Below are 20624 nucleotides of genomic sequence, written 5' to 3'. Positions count from 1 at the left end.
TGGCAATCCTGCTCCCCGCTGCCCACGGCTGAGCTGCTGCCGGGCCCCATCCTGCCATGCCAACGTTCTCCACAGGTGCCACTCTCCCGCAGTGCCACTCCCTACAGGTAACGTGTCCCCCACAGGTGTGTCCCCCACAGGTGTGCTCCCCACAGGTGTGTCCCCACAGGTGTGCTCCCCACAGGTGTGTCCCCCACGGCGCTCTGCTGAAGGCGCAGCTCTCCCATGGCGCTGCTCCCTCCAGGTGCCATTTCCCGCAGCGCCATTCCCGGGAAGCTCCGTCCCCCACGGCGCCGCTGCCTCCAGGTACGGGTTCCCCACGGTGCCACGTCCTGCAGGTGCCATGTTCGGTGCTGCTGCCGCCTCCAGGTGCTGCCTCCCCCCGCTGCTGCCTTCCCTGCAGGCAGCGCTGCTGCAGTGCAGCCATTTCCTCCAGGTGCCATGTTTTACAGCGCTGCTCCCTCCAGATACCACTTCCCTGCCGAGCTGCTTCCTCCAGGCACCGGTGCTGCTGCTCCCCTCCCTCCTCACACAGCCCAAGGAACAGCTGGGATTGTGCAGCCCAACATCCCGTGTTCTTACACTGGCTGGCCCCATTCCTATCCCATCCCATCCTATCCTATTCCATTTCATTCCCATTCCATCCTATCCTATCCTATTCCATTTCATTCCCATTCCCATTCCTATCCTATCCCATCCCATCCTATCCTATCCTATCCTATCCTATCCTATCCTATCCTATCCTATCCTATCCTATCCTATCCTATCCTATCCTATCCTATCCTATCCTATCCTATCCTATCCTATCCTATTTCATTCCCATCCCATCCCATCCCATCCCATCCCATCCCATCCCATCCCATCCCATCCCATCCCATCCCATGGATCTCATCCCATCCCAGCAGGATCTCCCTGCAGGAATCAGGAGCTCCGTGGCTCATTCCCCCTGCCAGGGCTGTTGGGAGAGGGGAGCTGTGCTTCAGGTGCCTCTGGAGCCAGGATTTCCCTCACAAGGCTCATTGACAAGGTTCCCCTTCATGGTCCCCAAATGAGGCAGGCACAGCCAGTGCATTATCCCAGCAGGGAATCATGGAATGGTCTGAGCTGAAGGGACCCACCAGGATGATCCAGTCCAGCTCCTGGCCCTGTCCAGACCCCCAGCAATCCCACCCTGAGCATCCCTGGAGCTCTGTCCAACCTCTCCGGGAGCTGTGGCAGCCTCGGGGCCGTGCCCATTCCCTGGGGAGCCTGGGAACCTTTCCCTGCTCTCCATCCCAAAGCTCCCCCTGGAGCCGTTCCCTCCTTCCCTGAGCTGTGCCCTCAGCCCAGTGCCCTCAGCCGCTCCTGGGTGGCCCCTGCAGAGCCTTCCCCAGCCCCGGCTCCTCCTCTGCTCCCTCTGGAGCAGCTTTGGGTCTCTCTGATGCTGTGGCACCCAAAACTGTCTCAGAACTCAAGGTGAGGCTGTTCCAGCCCCGAGCAGAGTGGGACAATCCCTCCCTGGTGATCCTCCAAGGACACCCTTTGGATGCAGGATCCCTCCCACAGCACCTCATCCATTTCTGGCCCAAATTCCCACGTGGACAAGCCCAGAGCTCCCCGATGTCCCTGTGGGAGCTGCCCGAGGCTGCCTGGCCCCACAGCGATGCTCCAGGGACCGATGGGCACAGAAAGCTCGAGAGCTGCGAGCCCAGCACGGAGCTCCCTGCAGTCCATGTGAGCCCCAGCTTTTCCCAACCTCAGCTTTTCCCAATCTCAGCTTTTCCCAGCCCCAGCTTTCCCTCCCTCACCCCCTCCCCGTGCAGACGGCTTGCAGGACCACTCCTAGCACTACAACACCCAGCCAGACGGCTGCGGGACCAATTCTAGCACTACAACACCCAGCCAGATGGCTTCCCAAACTTCCCACCCTCGCTCCAGATGGCTCCCGGTATCGGAGCCCGACCCGGCACTGCCCACCGAGGAGGTGACTGCGGCTCCGAGCCACACCTCCAGCTCCCGGGGCAAAAAGGAGCAACACCCGCTCTTCCCGAGCATCCCCAGAGCTCCGCAGGATGCTGCCAGCGCACAGACGGGTTTCTCCTGGGCTCCGGGAGCCAGGAGATGGAACAGACACTCAGCATCTTCCCGGCCCCTCCAGCCCCGCTGGCTCTGCCCTGGCTCCGAGCAGCAGCACGGACAGCTGGCCCTGCAGTGAACGGGCACGGAGCAGCCCCAGCCCCTGGGGATATCCCGGATTCCCTGCTCCTGCCGAGGGGGTCCCAGCACGACCCAGGAATGGATGTGGGCAGATGCAGCCACCAGGCTCAGCATCGCTGGGGCTGGGGAGCTTTGCCTGCTCCCATGGAATCTGTTTTTCCTTTACCCAGCTCCCAGGGAATCTGTTCTTCCTTTTTCCGACTGCCAGGGGATCTGTTCTTCCCTTCTGGCTCCCAAGGGATCTGTTTTCCCTTTTTCACACTCCCAGGGGATCTGTTTCCCTATTTCCCCAATCCAAGGGTCTCTGTTCTTCCTTTGCCCCACTCCCAGGGGATTTGTTCTTCCCTTCTCCCCACTCCCATGGGCTCTGTTTTCCCTTTTCCCTTTCCCCTACTCCCATGGGCTCTCTTTTCCCTTTTCCCTGCTCCCAGGGGATCTGTTTTCCCTTTTCCCCACTCCCATGGGGTCTGTTTTCCCTTTCCCCTACTCCCATGGGCTCTCTTTTCCCTTTTCCCTGCTCCCAGGGGATCTGTTCTTCCCCTGAGTGCCGGAGCCGCCTCCCTGCTGCAGTCACACCACGGGCACCGTGTGACAGCGGCCACATCGCCACAGCAACGGCAGGCAGAGCACCCAGATGGATGTTCCCTGACACTGAGCCTGTCCCTGCAGGGCTCAGCAACATTCTCAGGGCTCCCAAAATCCCCATCACCCCACAGATACCCAGCGAAACAAATTCAATCCCCCTAAAATAGGTTTTGTGCTCGTGGTGCCACCCCCATGATCTCCTACCCTGGCACAGAGGGGTTTCAACCTTTGCTGGCCTATAAAAAGCAGAATTATTACATTAAACTGCTGAATAATTATGTTAAGAAGCACCTTAATAGGATTACAGGGTTCAAAGGTTAGGAAATGCCAAAATTAGGATTGTCCAGGCTGCCTTAATTCTCCTCCTGAAAGGGCTTTGTGATGTAGACCTGAGTCACACTCTGGTGGGAAGTATTTCCCCCCCGGGGTCCCTTTGTGGCTTCGAGGGAGAGGACAGAACCACCTGGGAGATTCAACAGGGAAGAAACGGCTTGGCCAGTGAAACTCTGCCCCAGAGGCTGCAGAAACTGGGGAAGGTACAAGGAAAGGGTCAAGCGATCACAGAAAATTCCTCCTCTAAAAAGGGGCTGGAGGATGGGGGGGGTGTTGCTCTCCTAAAGAGAAAAAACCGGCAATTTTCTCTCCTCCTTCCAGAAATAAAATATCTGGGCACATTTCTCTGGCACTTCTCAAAATATTTGGTACCTGGCACATGCCCTCTATGAAAAATCGGGTCCTTGCAGCTAAAACTCGCAGCAGCCAAAAGCAAAGGCAAGGAATGAGCATGGTTGGGCAATCCTCCTCACTCACATTGCATAAAACAACCCAGTCCAGCTCCAGGATGAAATCCTGGATCCATTAATATCCCAACATTATCCTCTGGCTGTCCTACAAATGAGAGACATTCCAAGATCCAGGAAGGTTGGGGAGTCCAAATCAACCCATGGAATAACCAAACCTTCTCCCCAGCATTGCTCCTGCAGCATCCAGGCGAGCAACAACGCCTGAGGTTCTTTTAGGGGCGCACAAAAATCCTAAAAACACAGAATTTCGGGCAATGGAGCTGCCCTCCTTCCTTCCCTGCCTCAGGAGCTGGGACAGGTGGGAGCCCAGGGCTCTCCTGGCTGGGGCACGGGCTAATGATGGTTATGTAAATCCCACGGGAGCAGGCACCACCTGCCATCCCCGGGGGCTGCCAGCTCATGCATGCCTTGGATGCGCATTCCTGCTGCCCAAATTCCTCCGGAATTGCTCCTGCTTGCATTCCCACCTCGCCTCTGCTGATGGATGCACGGGATTCCGCCCCGGGGGGGGGCTCTGGGGATGGGCTGTCCCCTCCTCCAGGCAGAGCTCCTCGGGAACACAGGAATGGCCACCCCAGAGCTCCCTGGGGACACAGGAATGGCCATCCCAGAGCTCCTCAAGGACACAGGAATGGCCACCCAGAGCTCTCTGGGGACACAGGAATGGCCACCCCAGAGCTCCTCAGGGACACAGGAATGGCAGAACTCTCTGGGGACACAGGAATGGCCACCCAGAGCTCTCTGGGGACACAGGAATGGCCACCCCAGAGCTCCTCAGGGACACAGGAATGGCTGTCCCAGAGCTCCCTGGCACACTCTGGGTACCCTGTGCTGCCAGCCAGTGTGGCCACAAGGGGCCAGGCCACCAGGAGTAGTGTCACCAGTGCCACTCTGACCACCCACTGACCTGGTGACACAGTGCCCACAGCCCAGGGTGGTGGCCCTGGTGGCACCAGGTCCTGGGGAGCTGCCAGTCCACATTAGCAGGGGTTGGTGACACACAGTGCTCCTCTTACCCCGTGTCCCCGTGTCCCCAGCTCTCAGAGCATCACTGGTCATGGTTCCAGAGGAGCTGGAGACCTGAGCTGTGGCAGGACTGTGCCCTGTGGGGCTGGGGACAGTCCCCCCACCCAACAGGGGATGTCACAGCAGCAAATGCTTCTCCCAGGAGGAACCTGAGCAATAACCCTTGAGCTTTGCCTTGTGCTTGAGCCTGTGAAAGCCAGGTCTGATCCTCCCTGACCTGTCCCCTCTGCCCCGGGCTGGGGGGAGCACAGAGGGTCCCCTCCATCCCCATCCCACCCAAACCATGGCACTGCACCATGGCATCCCTGGGGCTCCTCCTGCTGCTGCATCCAGCACCTCCAAGGGTTAATCTGCCTCTCCAGAGCTTCTCAAAGCTAATTAGAAAGATCCTGGGCAAGTGTGGTGGCAGACACCAGTGCACTTATCTCCCACTTCCGGGGCTCTGCCCTTATCATTTAATTAAAGCTGCAGCCCTGCTTCTGTGGCTGCCAGCAGCTCATCACGGAGGGCACTGGAGCTTGAGGCAGCCTCTGCCAGGAGGAGCAGGAGAAGGGAGGGAACAGCCCCGGGAAGGACAATCAAAGGCAGAGAGGGACCCCAGTGTGGCACCCCTGTGGGGACATGGGGACAGCTCTGCTCCAGGTGGAGCTGGGCGTTGTCACAGCCTGGGAATGAGCCAAGGAAATGCCTTGGTGGGAGGCACTTCAGGCTGGCTCCGTCTGCCCAGAGCAGCTCTCCCACAGAATCCCAGGATCACTGAGGTTGGAAAAGCTCTCCCAGACCATCCAGTCCAAGCTGTGCTCCATCCCCACCTTGTCCCCAGCCCACTCAGTGCCACCTCCAGGAATTCCTGGGACACCTCCAGGGATGGGGATCCAACCCTCCCTGGGCACTTCCAATCCCTGCCCACCCTTTCCATGGGGAAATTTTCCCTAAAATCCACCCTGAGCTCCCCTGGCCCAGCCTGAGGCCGTTCCCTCTCCTCCTGTCCCTGTTCCCTGTTCCCAGATCCCAAATCCCCCCGGCTGTCCCCTCCTGTCAGGGAGTTGTGCAGAGCCACAAGGGCCCCCCTGAGCCTCCTTTTCTCCAGGCTGAGCCCCTTCCCAGCTCCCTCAGGGATTCTCCAGCCCCTTCCCAGCTCCATCCCCTGCCCTGGACTCTCTCCAGGTCTCTCTGGCCATGAGGGGCCACAACTGGACACAGCCCTCGAGGTGCCCCAGCAGTGCCAGCACAGGGGACAGGCCCTGCCCTGCTCCTGCTGTCACACTGGTTTTCATCCAGGCCAGGTGCCCGTGGCCTCCTTGCCCACCTGGGCACACCTGGGCTCCCAGCAAGGCACCCTCAGGTGCACCCTGACCTCAGAGTCCCAGAGCAGAGCCAGCCATGCTCAACCCTCCCAGAGGAAAAGGGCAATCCCTGCCATGCTGTACCAGAATCCCAAAAACTGGGGACTGCAGAGAGCACTGGGAGATGCCCAGGAGGGAGGCCACCAAGACCTGGATGGATGTGAATCAAGGGACAGGATGGATGTCCACGAAGCAATGGCAGCAAACGCTCGCTGCTCTCCAAAAGAGAACACGGATCACGGAATCATAGAATCACAGAATAATTCGGGTTGGAAGGAACCTCAAAGCTCATCTTGCTCCCTGCCATGGGCAGGGATATCTTCCACTGTCCCAGGCTGCTCCAAGCTCTGTCCACCCTGGCCTTGGACAATTCCAGGGATCCAGAGGGAGCCACAACTTCTGGGAGCAACCTCAGGGCCTCACCACCCTCACAAGGAAAGATTTTTTTTTCCTAATATCCAATCTAAAGCTGCTTTGTGTCAGTTGGAATCCATTCCCCGATGGATAAGCCCTGGGAATGCTGTTGTCTGAAGGCCACACAGGGCAGTGTGGGCACAGCTCCCCAGGGATGTGTTCTGCACTACATTCAGGGCACATTTTGGGACAAGCAGCCCCCAACCACTGCTGGCAGCTCCCATGCCAAATTCCACACCTCCCTCCCAAAGCGTGGTTAAGCTAATGGATCTTGAAAGGAAATTTTCATAATCGCTTTGTTAGCAGGGCTGAGGCAGCACGGCTTGTTCTCCAAAACCAGCTGGAACAGCTCTGCTAAAACATAGGAAAAAAACAGAAAAAAGAAATCAACCTGAGGGAAACCCAGCATGGAAAATTGAAGCCGTGGTGCTGGGAAGCAGCCGAGGCGATAAGCGATCGGAACGGAGCCTGTACAACACAAAATGTCAGAGCCCGAGGCTGCGCAGAGCAGGGAAGGATCCTCACTGCAGGCTCCCAGAGCTCGTGTGTGTGTGCCCAGAACGCAGCCACGGCAGCAGCCCTGCCTGGGAATGGCAGCAGCAGCCCGGGGAGGGGCTGGGGAAGGGGCTCAGATGGAGAAAAGGAGGCTCAGGGGGCATTTGGTGGCTCTGCACAAATCCCCAAGACAGGAGAGGGCAGCCAGGGGACGTCAGGAGCTGCTCCCGGGGGACAAGGACAGGCTGAGAGGCCTCAAGTTGCACCAGGAGGGGTTTTCAAGTTGGACATCAGGGACAATTTTTTCCCAGAAGGATGGTAAAGCCCTGGCAAAGCTGTCCAGTCACCCTGGAGGGATTTCAAAGCCATGTGGATGTGGCACTTGGGGACAGGGGTTAGTGGTGGCCTTGGCAGTGCTGGGGGAAATGGTTGGACTTGATGATCTCAAAAGGTTTTTTCCAACCTTAATTCCATGTTTCTGTGCAAAGGGTGGTCCTGTCCCCACCCTCTGCTTACGCCCTAATCACACAAGTCAGCATTAATGGGAAATATTTGGATCATTTCTAATAAATTTACAGCAGGCCTGGTCCTCTCACCTCACCTCCAGCCACGGGGAGCACTCCAAGGAGCACCAGTTCATGTGCACTGGGATTTGGGAACACCAGCCTGGCTTTGTGAGCCCTCTCCAGTGTTTGCTCCTTGGTGGCTGCCTCTCATTGTTCCCGGGTATTAAAGCTCTTGTGTCAAGGAGAAAAGAAGTGGCGTTCACATGTCTGCCTTTGAACAAACCCATTGTTCAGCTCCATCAACAATTTAATAATCCTTCCCCGGCAGGACAATGGATGGGGGGAAATCGTTGGAGCAGGGGGGCCGGGAGCCGCAGAGCCAAGTGCTGTTCCCGGCCTTTGAAGTCCGGGAGGTGTTTAAGTGACAAAAGAAATCACAAGTTTATGAAAAGGGCTTTTCTCGAGGAGGGGATCTGCAAACAAAGGCAACCCAGACCACTCGGAGGGAAGCAGAGCAGGGAGAAGGAAGAGCCCTTGGAAGAGAGTCAAGCCAAACCCCAAGGAAACCGGGAGAGGAAATGACAGGATGGATTTGCATGCGGACGCTTTGTTTCCTTGCCACGGATCTTTCCCGGGCTGCTTCCGAGGAAAAGGAGCACCCTCATGTCATTCCAGCCTGTCCTGACCCTGCCTGAGCTGTCCGAGGGGGAAGAGGCAGATCCCTGCCGGAATTCTTGCCAGTTGTGAGAAGGATCAGGAGACGGGCACTAAATGCAGCTGGGCTGTGCTGAGCGGGAAATATCTGTCCCTGATGGAGCCCTGGACCCCAAACCCAGCCCTAGGGAACCAAACCCACCTGAAATCCAGCACACAGCAGTCCTGGGAGCGTCAGAGCAGGGATACAGCCAGGGAACTTTGTGGGAATGATCCCACATCATACGAGGCCGTTTCTCTGCTGGTTGCTGGGAGATCCAGAGCCCCGAAACCCTGGACTTGCCAGCCCCTTTCTCTGCAGTGCAGCCGTGCCACAAAGCAGCTGAAAACGCTCCTTATTGACGCCTCTGACGCCCACAGACTGCGAGGCTGAAAATCTGCAGTGGGAGCACCACGGGGAGAGGTTTTGTGGCTGGCACGTGGCAGGAGCAGCTCCGGTCACGGTGCAGGCAAAATTCACCCCAAAGGATCAACCCTGGTGCTGGAATTGGACCCATTTGCTCTCCTGCTGTGATTCCTCAACAAGCACTGAAAGGATAAACCAGGACTGGGGAGAAATCCCCTTCTCCTGGAAAAGAAGGAGGGATCAGCACCAAAGCTGAAGGAGCAAACACGGGATATGGGGAAGTTTGGGGATGAGGCAACCTGGTGATGGCTCATTTGGGTAAAAAAAAAAAACAAAAACCAATCCTGATGAATTTTGCTGTGCCCTGTGTTTGTTTTTAGGATGGCAGCAAGAAACCCTTGTGGGAAAAGACGAATAATCGCTTCCGATAGGGAATACCAAACTCCAGCTACCCCTGGGTGCTGCAGTTTACAGGATGCTGGAGGAGAGACGCAATAAAGTTTGCACCACTCGAGGGAGACCTGCCAGAGGCAGTCCTAAAGGCTGCCATGAATAAAACACGCTTTAAAGAGCCAGCCAGGATTGCAAAATCCGAAAATCCAGGCGGGACAAGCGGGATCCATCATCCCCCCACCCACCACGTCACAGGCAGGTTGGCAAAGGGGATTTGCCCAGAGCGCAGCGCCAGGGAGCAGCAGGATGATCACGAGAAGATTTGGATTTCACGGTCCAACAGAGATGGATGAAAATTTCCCGAATCGGCCCAAGGGCATCGTTTTTTAGCGGTTATTTTTCCAAAGGGAGGAGACGGCAAGAGCAGGTCTGCTCCTCATGCGAGGGAAAATCCGTGAGCAGCACGCAGCAAAGCAGCGCCTGTGCCCAGGTAGAGAGCTCGGAGGGATCCGCGATTGGAGAGGTCCGGGCCAGCAATTGACCCTTTGAAGGAAGCCGTACATCATCATTAAAGAGCTTCACATCCCGAGGGACCCGGAGGCGAAACATCCCCGGCGCTGCTGTCCCGCTGCGGGAGAAAACAGGGCTGGGGGAATGACAAATGGAATTTGGGCAGGGTTTACCTGCAGCCCGAGCACGGGAAGGGCTCGGGATCTGCTCCTCAGGGAAGCTGATAGGAGAACAATAGGCTGCAAGTGGCATTGTTTGCAGGAAAGGCGAGATATTTGCTTTTTCTCACTGATGCTGCTGCATCTCTGTGGGGGCCCCTTCCTGTGTGGCTAATAAGCAGCAAGACGCCAGACGTGGAATACAAAAATTCCTCTGGCTTTGATTCGTTTTCTTTCTGGATAGAGTCAGCCTTACTTTTGTCAAGATCCCTGTTGTCTGGGTAATTTCATCTAGAGATCCTCAAGGAGCAGAGATCTCTACATCACTCCAAGTTTAATATCTCGGTTTGAGCTGGCATATATTCCAGCAATAATTTATATAGCTGAAGAAGGGAGGAAAAAAAAAAAAAAAGATTACTTCTGTCTAATTGGCATTACACTAATTACCAGCAAAATACATCAGGCAAATATCACATCTCCTCACTCTCTGTCATTTTGCATTCCCTGCTCCATTTTCTCTTTCCTCGGCAGCGATAAAACAACACGACAGCCATTCCGACATCCCTGAGCAGGGATCACATCCTGACCCCCTCCTCCTTTTCCTGCTGCCTCCTCGTTTCCTCACGTCCAGGCAGGTTGTACTAACCCAGGGACAAGCAGCTGATGGAGAGCTGCTGTTCCCAGGAACCCTGCTCTTCCCTGCTGATCCCTTCCCCAGCCTCTCCCATGCTCCTTGTCCAGAGGGTTCACCCCTGGAAGAACATTTTATATCTGAGCAATACAGAACACACACCATAGGAGAGTCACAGATTTCACCCATGGGCCACCTGAGCTGATTTATTCCTGATTCACAGCATCCCTGCCAGTCTACCCCAAATTACTGGAAAAATGATGTTATTTTGGTTGTTATATTGGTTATGATGTTATTTTAGCCTGACAACACCAGTCTCGTGCTGGAGCAAAGGTGCCAAGTGTAAATCCAAGCATGTCCAAAAGATACCCCGAGCAGAATCCTCATCATCCAGCTCGTTCTGACCTGAGCTCCCTGCCAGACAGGAGCCCTGGACAGAGCACTTTGTGGGGATCCTTCCCTGTTCCTGTCCCCCGAGCCCAGGAATGAGGTCTGGGTGTTTGTTTTTAGGGATACAGCCCTGGACAGAACACTTTGTGGGGATCCTTCCCTGTTCCTGTCCCCCAAGCCCAGGAATGAGGTCTGGGTGTTTGTTTTTAGGGATACATCCCTGGAAGGAGCATCCAGGTGTCCAGGACACCCTGGCAGGTTCCATGCTCCCACCAGTGAGGTTCAGCCCTCCTATTTCACACGGATTGAGGCTGAAATGCCTCACAGGGATTATCTGGGAACCTTAAACCCTGTCCAGAGGCACAACCCCCTCTCCATCCCACTGCACACACAGACAATGTCCCTGCGTGTCCCTCCTGGGAAAACGGAGCCTTCTGGCCACCAACACATAAATTCCCCCATTCCTGCTTGTTGGAAGCTTCTTGTCCTGCTCAGAGGTGCTGCAAAGGGAGCCCAGCTCCGGCCACACTGGCCAGGGAACAAGGACTGAGCCCCACGTGGCCGCTGTTGTGTCCCTGAGCAAAGCGTGGCCGCCTCAGCTCCCAGGAAATGAGCCCTGGATGCTGGCAGGGAGCTGAGCTCTGGGAAAGGAGAGGCAAAGGCAGGGGCTGCCACGGTTTGATAACCTCTGAGGCACAGCAGCCTATCCCTGGGATGGCTGGCCACATCCATGACTAATGGGAGATTTATGGAGTGTCCTCTCCGCCGGGGAAGCGGAGCGCCGGCGTTCCAGCCACTTAACGGAGGGGACTTCAAATCAGGATGGATGAGAGCCCGTGGGAAGGAGACAGGAAGAGAGATTCTTTAATGGTGAGAGCACAAAGGATCAAATCCCGGGGAAGAGCCAACAACTGAGACTGACACCTGACCTGTCTCAACTGCAAAGCTCCCATTGATTTCACCGGGGACAGGGATGAATCCCTCATCCTCTATCTCCTGCCGGAGAGAGGGATTTTCCATGTGAGGGATCCACACCTGACCGATCCTTCAAACTCAGCCACCTGCTATTTGTATGAGAAAGGAACTGCGGTGTGGAGTCCAGGAGAAGCTCAAATGGGAGATTTTGTAAGCTCCTCTGGCTTTAAGTTTAAATCCCCCACTAATGCAGGTCCCTCGCACGGGCAGAGGCACTGCCAGGCAGGTTTATGGAGACATTCCCGAGCCTTGGGAGGCAGATAAAGGGGGAATAGCTGCGGTAGATCACACAGGAGCTGGAAATGGCACGTCAAATTACTTCAAAAGGAGCTTTCTAAGGAAGCAGGTCTTTGAAAACAACAAATAGTCTGGGGCTGCTGAGGGATCCTGCCTGTCTGTTGCTTTTACACTCGGTGGCTTTTTCTGGTTTAGACGTGCTCTAAAGCTGAATGCCAAGCTCAGAATCCCTGCCTCCCGCAGAATCCCGGCTTCCTGCAAGTTCAGCTCTTTGTGGAGCCACGGAGCAGGCAGGGTGGGAAATCTGCTCTGTCTGGAGAGCAAAAATGGCCAAAAAATGTGGTCCAGGAAAACCTCAGCCTGGTCACTCCCCTGTCCAATTGACCACGGAGCTGTGCTGGGACGGCAGGACAGCCAAGAGGGACAGGAGGCATCTGCCTATTCTGCTCCCAAAACACACACAGATTTTATGATTTCAAGAGAAATCATCATTCCCATTCCTGGCTGTCCCCCACCTGTCCAAAGGAACGGCAGCAAGTCCCAAGTTCAAGTGTGCGTTTTAAAATGGGCTGGGAAGCACAAAAGAAGGGCCTGAAGCAGCTTCACCCAACCCCTCACTCCAAGGAAATGTCCTCCCTGGAGAGGAACGTGGGACAAGCAAAGAAGGGCCCCACCCTCCCATTCCCACCGAGGATCTAATTCGGAAAACTCTTCCTGGAACTGGGTTTAACAAACTCGAGCTGAAGCCCTGAATAGTTGGAGGCTGACGTAATCTATTTTTGGAAAATCGACTTTCTACCAAAGAAGGGATGTTGAGATTTGGCCCAGAGATAAGAATAGCTGTGCACGACCATTTGCATGGGCATTTGCATCGGAATTTGCAACCATTGCCAGGGAAAAGGAAAATGCCAAGTCCTGTGTGGGTTGGGTTCCTGGTTTTAATGTCTCTGGGGTCATGTCCTGCCAGGTGAGAACCGTTTCCCAGGCCTGCTGAGGTGGAATGTGATGGAAAATGTTCCTGCCTTGGACTGGAGGAGTTCCATGACACAGTTTGGCCTCCCTTGTTGGGGAGATGGGAAATCCTCCCTTCCCTGGGACAGCAGAAGTCACCTTCCCTCAACGATCTCATTTGTAATTCCTGGTTAAAAACTTCCATATTCCCATCTGTCTGTAGCTGATTCCCTTCAGGAAAGTTTGCCATGGTGCTGACCAAGCCTAAGAGTGGTTCCAAGGAGCAGGGTGAGTTTGGGGTCAGCAGCTCCCAGCGTGTTCTCCTGGCCTGGGGTCTCTGCAGGATTTCCTGGAAAATCCACACAGAGAGGGCAGGGTCACCTCCCCGAGCTGTGCACTCACCATGCACAGGGACAGCAGCATCCTGGGGAGGGCTTCCAGAGGGGAAAGAGGAATAGAGATCAGGGAAAAGGATAGAATTTTCTCCACCCAGTAAATTGAGAGCAGGAGGAATGTGAAGGATATAACACAAGCCAGAGGACATTCACAGATTTCCAGTGGACTGCCACAGAACAGCAAGAGGGAATGGAGGAGATCCCAGCCCAGCCCAGGATGGCAAGGACGAGCAGAAAACATCCAAAATCCAATCCTGGATGCAGCAGGCACACACAGAGCTCTGGGGACCAAGAGGAGGCACCTTCCCACTGAAATACGGAGTTTTTGTCCCTTGGGCGTTGACTCTGAGTGACTGCACTGCCTGGACCTTTCACAATCACACCACGTGGGCTCAGGGACAGAAAAAAGCAACCAGAATCCAACAGGGATATTTGGGTTCTTCAAATAACTCCTCTAAAGACGTCCAGGATCTGCCAAGGATCTTCGGAGAACTCGAGGACACCCTTATGTGTGCGCTGCCACATAATCCTGCCAGGCCAGGGAGGCAGATAAATTCTTCCAGCTATTTTGGACATGGTCTGAAGCGAGGAGCAGCCTTCTTAGAAGGTCTTGAGAGGATTAAAGGCCCTCTCTGGGGCTGGGAGCAGCGTGCTGGCTCCTGGGGCAGGGGAACAGCTGTCCCCTGTTTACCCCGGGCTCCTGGGGACAATTAAGGGAGGTGACCTGGCTGCCGTGGCAGGACAACTGCCCTGCCCCGAGCAGCTCTGGCGTAAGAGTTTGCCCAGACACGGCCTGGAAAATATGGAAAATAAGGAAACAGGGCTGGAATTACAGCTCAGGCAGAAATGTTGAAACTGGGATGGGGTAATCCGGGGCCGTTTGCAATCTGCTGGATGTTGTCTGTCCTGATAGAAATCTTTTCCCAGCGGTGATTAAGCAAACCAGGAGCCGGTTTTGGGGATGAACCAACATTAAGTGTGGAAAGGAGAGAAGCTCCGGATTTCTTCTGAAGAAATGCAGGTGCTGAGGATCACTGAGGGACACAGAGGGAATTTCCAGGGGTGGATGAGGAGCAGAACATGGTCACAAAGAATGTGGGCACCTAAACCCGGGCAGGAGCGGGAGCTGCTGCTCAGGACAAAAGGAATTCCAGCCCTGGAGTGTTAAAAAAGGCTGAAGATCAGTTACAAAAACCTCAAACCCACAATGTCTCAGCTAGAGAGGAGCCCAAGCAGCAGCCAGACCCAAGCTCAGCTGGGCAGATGTGTGACCTGCTGGATCCAGGTCAGCAAAGAGCAAGAATGGCACGGATCTAGCTGGAATCCCACATCCCACTCCAAAGCATTCCTCAGCCTCTGCAACAAAGCAGAAGTGCTGCATGGTACATTTGAAAAATAAAACCAAACCCAACTCCACAGACTGCAAATGTGCCTGGAACTCTTTCTGCAAGACAAAAGGGACATTTAAAGATAATGTAGGAAAAAGAGAATGAGTTTTAAGATCTAGAGGAGTCTCTGTGCCAGGGAAGGAGACAGAATGTAATTTTTTTCTCCCATCTGTTGGCTGCGAGGAATTGAACAACAATCGCAGTGAGAACCTTAAAAAGCAGCTCATGACTGGCACTAAAGCAGAGGCAGGAGGCAGCGACTGCCCAGGGCTGCAAATCCATCCTGGTGGTGAGCAGGAAAAGGGGATGGTTGGCTCGGGAATACTCTCAGCCATCCACCTTCTCAAGCAGCTCGGAGCATTGAGAAAACTCCAGGGAGAGCTCAGAGCCCCTTCCAGAGCCTAAAGGAGCTCCAGGAGAGCTGGAGAGGGATTGGGGACAAGGCATGGAGGGACAGGACACAGGGAATGGCACGGTTGGATGGGATATCGGGAAGGAATTCCTGATATGAGGGTGGGCAGGGCTGGCACAGGGTGCCCAGAGCAGCTGTGGCTGCCCCTGGATCCCTGGAAGTGTCCAAGGCCAGGCTGGAGCAACCTGGGATAGGGAAAGGTGTCCTTGCCCTTGGCAGGGGGTGGGGCTGGATGGGTTTTAAGGTCCTTTCCTTGATTCCATGATCCCACGGCACCGCGGGGTGCACACACAGCCAGGTGCAGCCACGTTTCCATGCCACGGTCACAGTGTGAACACAAACTCTCCCAGACACATCATCCCTGCACCTGGAGCCGCTGTGGATGTCACCAAGTGCTGCTGAGGGGCTGTGGGACATCACCTGGACACATCCACCCCACCAAAAGCTTGTGGGCAAATTGGAGACCACGCAGAGAGGAAAATGAGCTGGAGGAACGGAAGGCTTGAACTATAATCAGAAATTAGCAAAGAGGAGGAGGGAAACTTCTCCCCAGACTGCCTCTGCAAGGGTTGCCAAAAAGCACCACACACATCCAAGATGTGCCAGATGTTGCTGCTGCCCAGGAATGAGGCTGCAGGTCTGTGGTGGTGGCAGGAGCAGATGGCAATGGCCGGGAGGAGTGCGAGGAAGGGTGGGAGGAGAGGAAGAGAGACCCAGCTGCCAAAATCTCTTGCCTTGGCTCTGCTCACAGGGAGGGACTTGACTCAGTTTTCTTTCAAAGAGATCTTTAAATGTTGAGTTGCCTGAATGGGATCTCCGAGTACGCACCAGGAGAGGGAATTCTGGTGTCGTGGGACTCGGTGGGAAGAAATGGGAGGAGCTGAAGCGGAATTTAAGCGTAGACTGGTGAAACTGGGGGCAGAGAGGAGCTTCCACTGGGAGGGCTCACCTGGGGTCTCACACACTGTGCTACCGAAGTGGGAAATTCCCAAAGGGATGCTCCGGACAGAAATCACGGGCTGGGATTTCACGGCCGTGTCACACACGGGCAAGACAAGCTGCTCCTTCTGGCTTTGCAATGCATCCACCTAAATCTTCCCTGAAACAAAGGAAAACCTGGACTGGCGGGGTTCTGTTGAGCCCAGCAGCCAAACCTGGGAATCGACATCTCCATCCATCCACTCCAGCTGTGCCCAGGTGTTGGGAGGGGCTCGGACAGCACCGGGAAAAGGCTGGGCTTGGCAAAACCCCGGTGATGAGCCAGGCTTTGCCACAAAATCCCAAAGCTGGGCTCTGCTCCTGTCAGCAGCAGCCTGGGCTCTGGCATCTGGGAGCAGCTGGATTCCTGCCTCGTGCCTCTGGAGCACCAGGATCCCGACACGGCAGAGGGAGGAGCTGCCAGCTCATCCAGGGTCACCCAGAGCGAGCAGCCACCTCCGAAAAATGCAAATTGCAATTTTCTATTTCATTCCCCACCCACGGCGGAGTTTCTTCCCTGGAACTGTGAGGATAAAGTCATGAACATCTGGGAAGTGCAGATCCTACGGCACATGGAGAGTGTTGGGAATGCTCATGAGGTGGTTGTTAATTCCATACTCCGAGCAGGGTTGTAACTGCATGCATTAAAAATGGCATGGGGTCCTCACTTTAAATAACAGCCATAAAAACAGATTTTGGAGGTGGAAAAACATGAATCAGAAATGCCTCATCCAATAAATCACAATCTCAGATACGTTTGCACCACGCAAGGACAGAGGGAACGCAGCTCCGTGTAACAATTCCTAAATTGCTCGTATTTGGTCCTGAAATCCTGTTAAATTCCCTCGATGGCTGATGGGGAGTGACTGGCACTGTCCCCATTATGGCAGGGCAGAGCCTCCACGGAGCACCAGCATTCCCAGGCTCCTTCCAGCCAAAGCAAATCTGGGATCTGGGGGGAACAGATGTCTTTGGGAAAAGCACCGGGTGGCCAAGTGGGAGACTGAGCTTCGTTCCCATCTCAGCGTGCCCCACCGAGGTGGGGAACGGCGCAGGGGAACGCTGGGGAGGAAACAGTGGGCAGAGAGGGAAAACAGCAGGGATGACAAACCCCGGGATGACTGAGGAGCTGCCACGTCAGTGCCAAGCTCCTGGAGAAGTCTTCACCAGAACCAGCGTAATTCCTCCTGCAAAGGGCCTGGCTCAGCCCCTGCAATACAGCATTTTACTGCAGTCTGCACAGCAGAAAGGGTCCAAAAAAGGAGGACACTGAGATGTGTGTTAATCAAGTGAAGAACCATCTACAAAGAAAAGGCATGGATCTGTCTTCCAGTTGAAAAGCTATAAATAGCCTTGCATACTTGCTTATCAGATTGGTTCGGCTGCAGGGATAATCTCCTGGAGAAAGCAATGGAAGCCCTGTTATGTTGGATATTTATAACCAGATGAAAGCTGAGAAAATGCACAGTGGTGTCAGCCCGGCGCTCGTGCCGCGGGATGGGGGTGCGGGATCCAGCCCGTCTCCACAGTTTAACGGGAGGTCAAGAACAGCTTAGTCTGCCCCAAAAACCCCGGATCTGATCTCTCTGAGGGGCTGGTGCTGCTGATGAAGCCAAGGCAAGGACGTGGTGGGACAGTCCCCAAAAGGTCACGACGGTCTCACATCACTGGAGAGTCTTTGCAGGGAATAAGTCAAGAGATGGATTTGTCTCTGGACAAACAAAGGCTGGTTGGAAGCACAGATGTGGATGTGCCACAGCTCGGGCAGGGCACGGAGCAAACACAACTCTGGTGAGCTGCTCTAACAGCCCCAGTGCCTCCTAATCCCCAAATCATCTGTCCCAGGGCCAGGGTCCCCTCACAGATCCCCTTAGAGGATCACGACCTGAGCCCAGCTTCCCAGGTCCCCTCTGGGCTGCCGTGCCAGATTATCTGCAGAGCACCAGGATCAGCTCGGGATAATGCTGGTGGATTCCCAAGAGCTGCCACGGCCTCTGCAGCCAGTACAGGTCAGGACAGATGCTGGAGCTGCTGGAGCCTGATTCCCAGCCCCTGCCATGGGAAGGGAGCCAAGACAGGATGTTCTGGGGGATGGAGAGAGGAGCAGGGTTGTGGTTATTCCCTGGGATCCTCACACATGGATCTGGTGGTGGATGGGTGTGGGTGATTCCTGCTCTCCTGTGGGGTGAGCTGGTTTATAGGTTTATAGGGCAGGTTTGGGAGCCATTCCTGCAGGCTCCAGGCTGTGTCCCTTGGCCTTCCTCAGCTCTGCTCATCCCTGTCGGGCACACAATGAATGCTCCAAGGAATATCCCACGACAACCCTCCCTGCCTTCCAGGTGTTCCTCTCTCTCCCTTCTTTCTACTTTTAGCCCTGCTCCTCCCTCATCATCTCCAAGTTTCCTGTCACATTCCAGGGCTCAACATTTCCTCTTCCAGGTCCATCACCCTCACTACCTCTATCAGGTCATCCATGGAGCATCTCTTCACCCACCACCCTTCCAGCCTCTCTTCCAAGTACTCAGGGATTGTTCCCGTGTGCCAAGGCTCCAGGAACTGCTCCAAACTGCTCTTCCCAGGTGACTGACTGGCACTTCTGGGGACGAAGTGATCTGCACAACATTCGTGGGCAGGAAGGTGCAAAAGATGGATTTGGAAACCCCACCACGCCTTGCTCCAACGGTTGTAACATAGAGAACTCCAACGTTCCTCCAGGAATAACCTGGGGATCGGGAAGAGATGTTCCACTAGACCTGTCCAGCTCCACAACAGAGGGAGCCAGCCGGTTTGCAGCTCCCTAAAATCTGGCTGAACACTCGCTCAGCCATCTTCCTACCACACACACACACACACCTGTCCCAAAGTCAAGGATGCTCCCAGAAACAGGAGGAGACTTCAGGAGAGCCCTCTGCCACCTCCTCCTCTTCCCTTCCAGAAAATCCTTCCACCCTGCCACCTCCACAGCCACCTCCCCTGGGGACACGAGCACAGAAGGCAGCAGGTACAGGAGAGAAGATGTTATGTGCACAGCCAGAGCCAAATCCAAGGAAGCAACGGGAGCTGGCCGGAGAACACAGCTTGGGGTGGGTGGGCTGCAGCCAGGCGGGGCAGCACGGGGGCAGCACGAGCAGCACGACGGCGGGTGAAGCTGCATCGGGGCAGGGGGAAGCAGCTGTGACCCCACAGCCACCTCCAGGGGTTCTCAGGGAAAGCTGGACCCCACCGGGAGGTGACCTGAGGGGCACGGTGAAGGGACACGTCGCTCTGGGGTTTGCCACCACCACCACCACGCACGATGAGACTCCACTCACGGATCTCCTCAGCCCAGCCTGTGCCACTAAACCTGCTCTGCCCTCTGGAAAATCCCATAGCTCCCACCCCAAACACTCATGGGGAGCTCCAGCACACCCCAACCCACCCCCCGAGGTGGGACAGGCACCCCTGGGACCCCTGACTGAGGGACACGAGCTCCCCATGGGCTGGGATACAGCCCCTCTGCTCGCCCCTGTGCTGCCATCTCGGACCACCCTGCTGGGCCCTCTCTCTGCATTGTTCCAAATCTACCTGGCCCCTGCCACACCCACCTGTCCTCTGCCTCACCCATCTCCTGCCACACCCACCTGGCCCCTGACACACCCACCTGTGCCCTGTCACACCCACCTGGCCCCTGACACACCCACCTGTGCCCTGTCACACCCACCTAGCCCCTGACACACCCATCTGTCCCCTGCTACACTCACCTGTCCTCTGCCCCACTCATCCCCTGTCACACCCACCTGTCTCCTTGACTCCTCCCACCCCACAGGTGGCTCAGACCTCCCCTCCCTCCCCCACCTCTCCCCTCCCCACCACTCCTTGCCGCTCTCTCGCTTTGAGCCTCGCCTCTTCCCATTCCTCCCATCCCCACCACGCCGAGCGTGTCCCAGCCGAGCTCCACGCCCCCCACACCGGGAACACGGACCATGGAGGACCAGGAGCCTCGGGGACAGGTGCCAGGGGAGGGCACAGACGCGGGGGGCGGGCACGTACCGTTCTCGGGGTGCTCCATCTCCCCGATGCTGCCATCGGGCGTGGTGCGCTCGTAGTGGTCCTCGGGCAGGGCCAGGGGCCCGATGCGGGGCCCTGATGAAGATTTGCTGCTGGGGGTCTCGGATTCCTCCAGCCCGCTGTCGTAGTAGCTGTGCTGGGAGGGGTCCTGCAGGTCCTGAGCCTGGCTGGCTGCAGAGAACGTCACTCGGCGATGAGGTAACTGCAGACAAGAGAGGAGATGCTGCATCACCCACCCGGCAGGTGAAGGCAAGGGTGGGCTCACCCAACCTCATCCTCAGCCCCCAGAGCCCTCCTGACAGACTCAGCACCAGGCTCCATCCCCATCACGTCGAGCTTTGCACGCTCCCTGTGCTCCCCCAGCCCATCGCTCCCTCCTCGGCTCTGTCCCAGCCTCCTCTGTGGCCCAGATGTCCCCTCCCACGGCAGGACGGCTCCGGACAGGTCCCCCCATCAGCACAGCCTCCCCAATCATTGTCCCCGCTCAGCAGGCTCCCGACACAACCCCAGAGCCTCGCGTGGCCAAGGCGACCCCAAAACCTCTCTGATGGCCAGCACAGAGCCACGGCCACATCCTCCCTCCCCTACCGGCCCCTGGCCTCAGCCCCGCTCCCATCCTCAGGATTCTCCACCCACGGTCACCCCCAGCACTGCTTTTGTGTGCTCCTTAAGCGTTTCGAAGACTCAGCTTCACACTTTCCCTCCCCAGCTCGCCCTCGTGCTCCCTG

At 56.1% G+C, this 20624-nt stretch overlaps 1 protein-coding gene across 1 annotated transcript in view; it reads right to left on the bottom strand.

The window, feature by feature from the left end:
- Positions 1-20040, bottom strand: part of LOC148222061 (protocadherin-9-like) — a 28634-nt gene extending 8594 nt beyond the window's left edge. The window contains exon 1 of the mRNA XM_088173909.1: positions 19879-20040. Coding sequence (XP_088030035.1) covers positions 19879-19914 — 36 coding nt within the window. The 5' untranslated portion in view covers positions 19915-20040. The remainder of the gene's footprint in view (positions 1-19878) is intronic.
- Positions 20041-20624: the final 584 nt, after the last annotated feature.

The sequence above is a fragment of the Sturnus vulgaris genome, chromosome 15, assembly GCF_052056855.1.
Source record: "Sturnus vulgaris isolate bStuVul1 chromosome 15, bStuVul1.hap1, whole genome shotgun sequence".
Taxonomy (NCBI): Eukaryota; Metazoa; Chordata; class Aves; order Passeriformes; family Sturnidae; genus Sturnus; species Sturnus vulgaris.
Note: the sequence above shows the minus strand (reverse complement) of the source record. Positions and strands in the feature narration are given on the sequence as shown.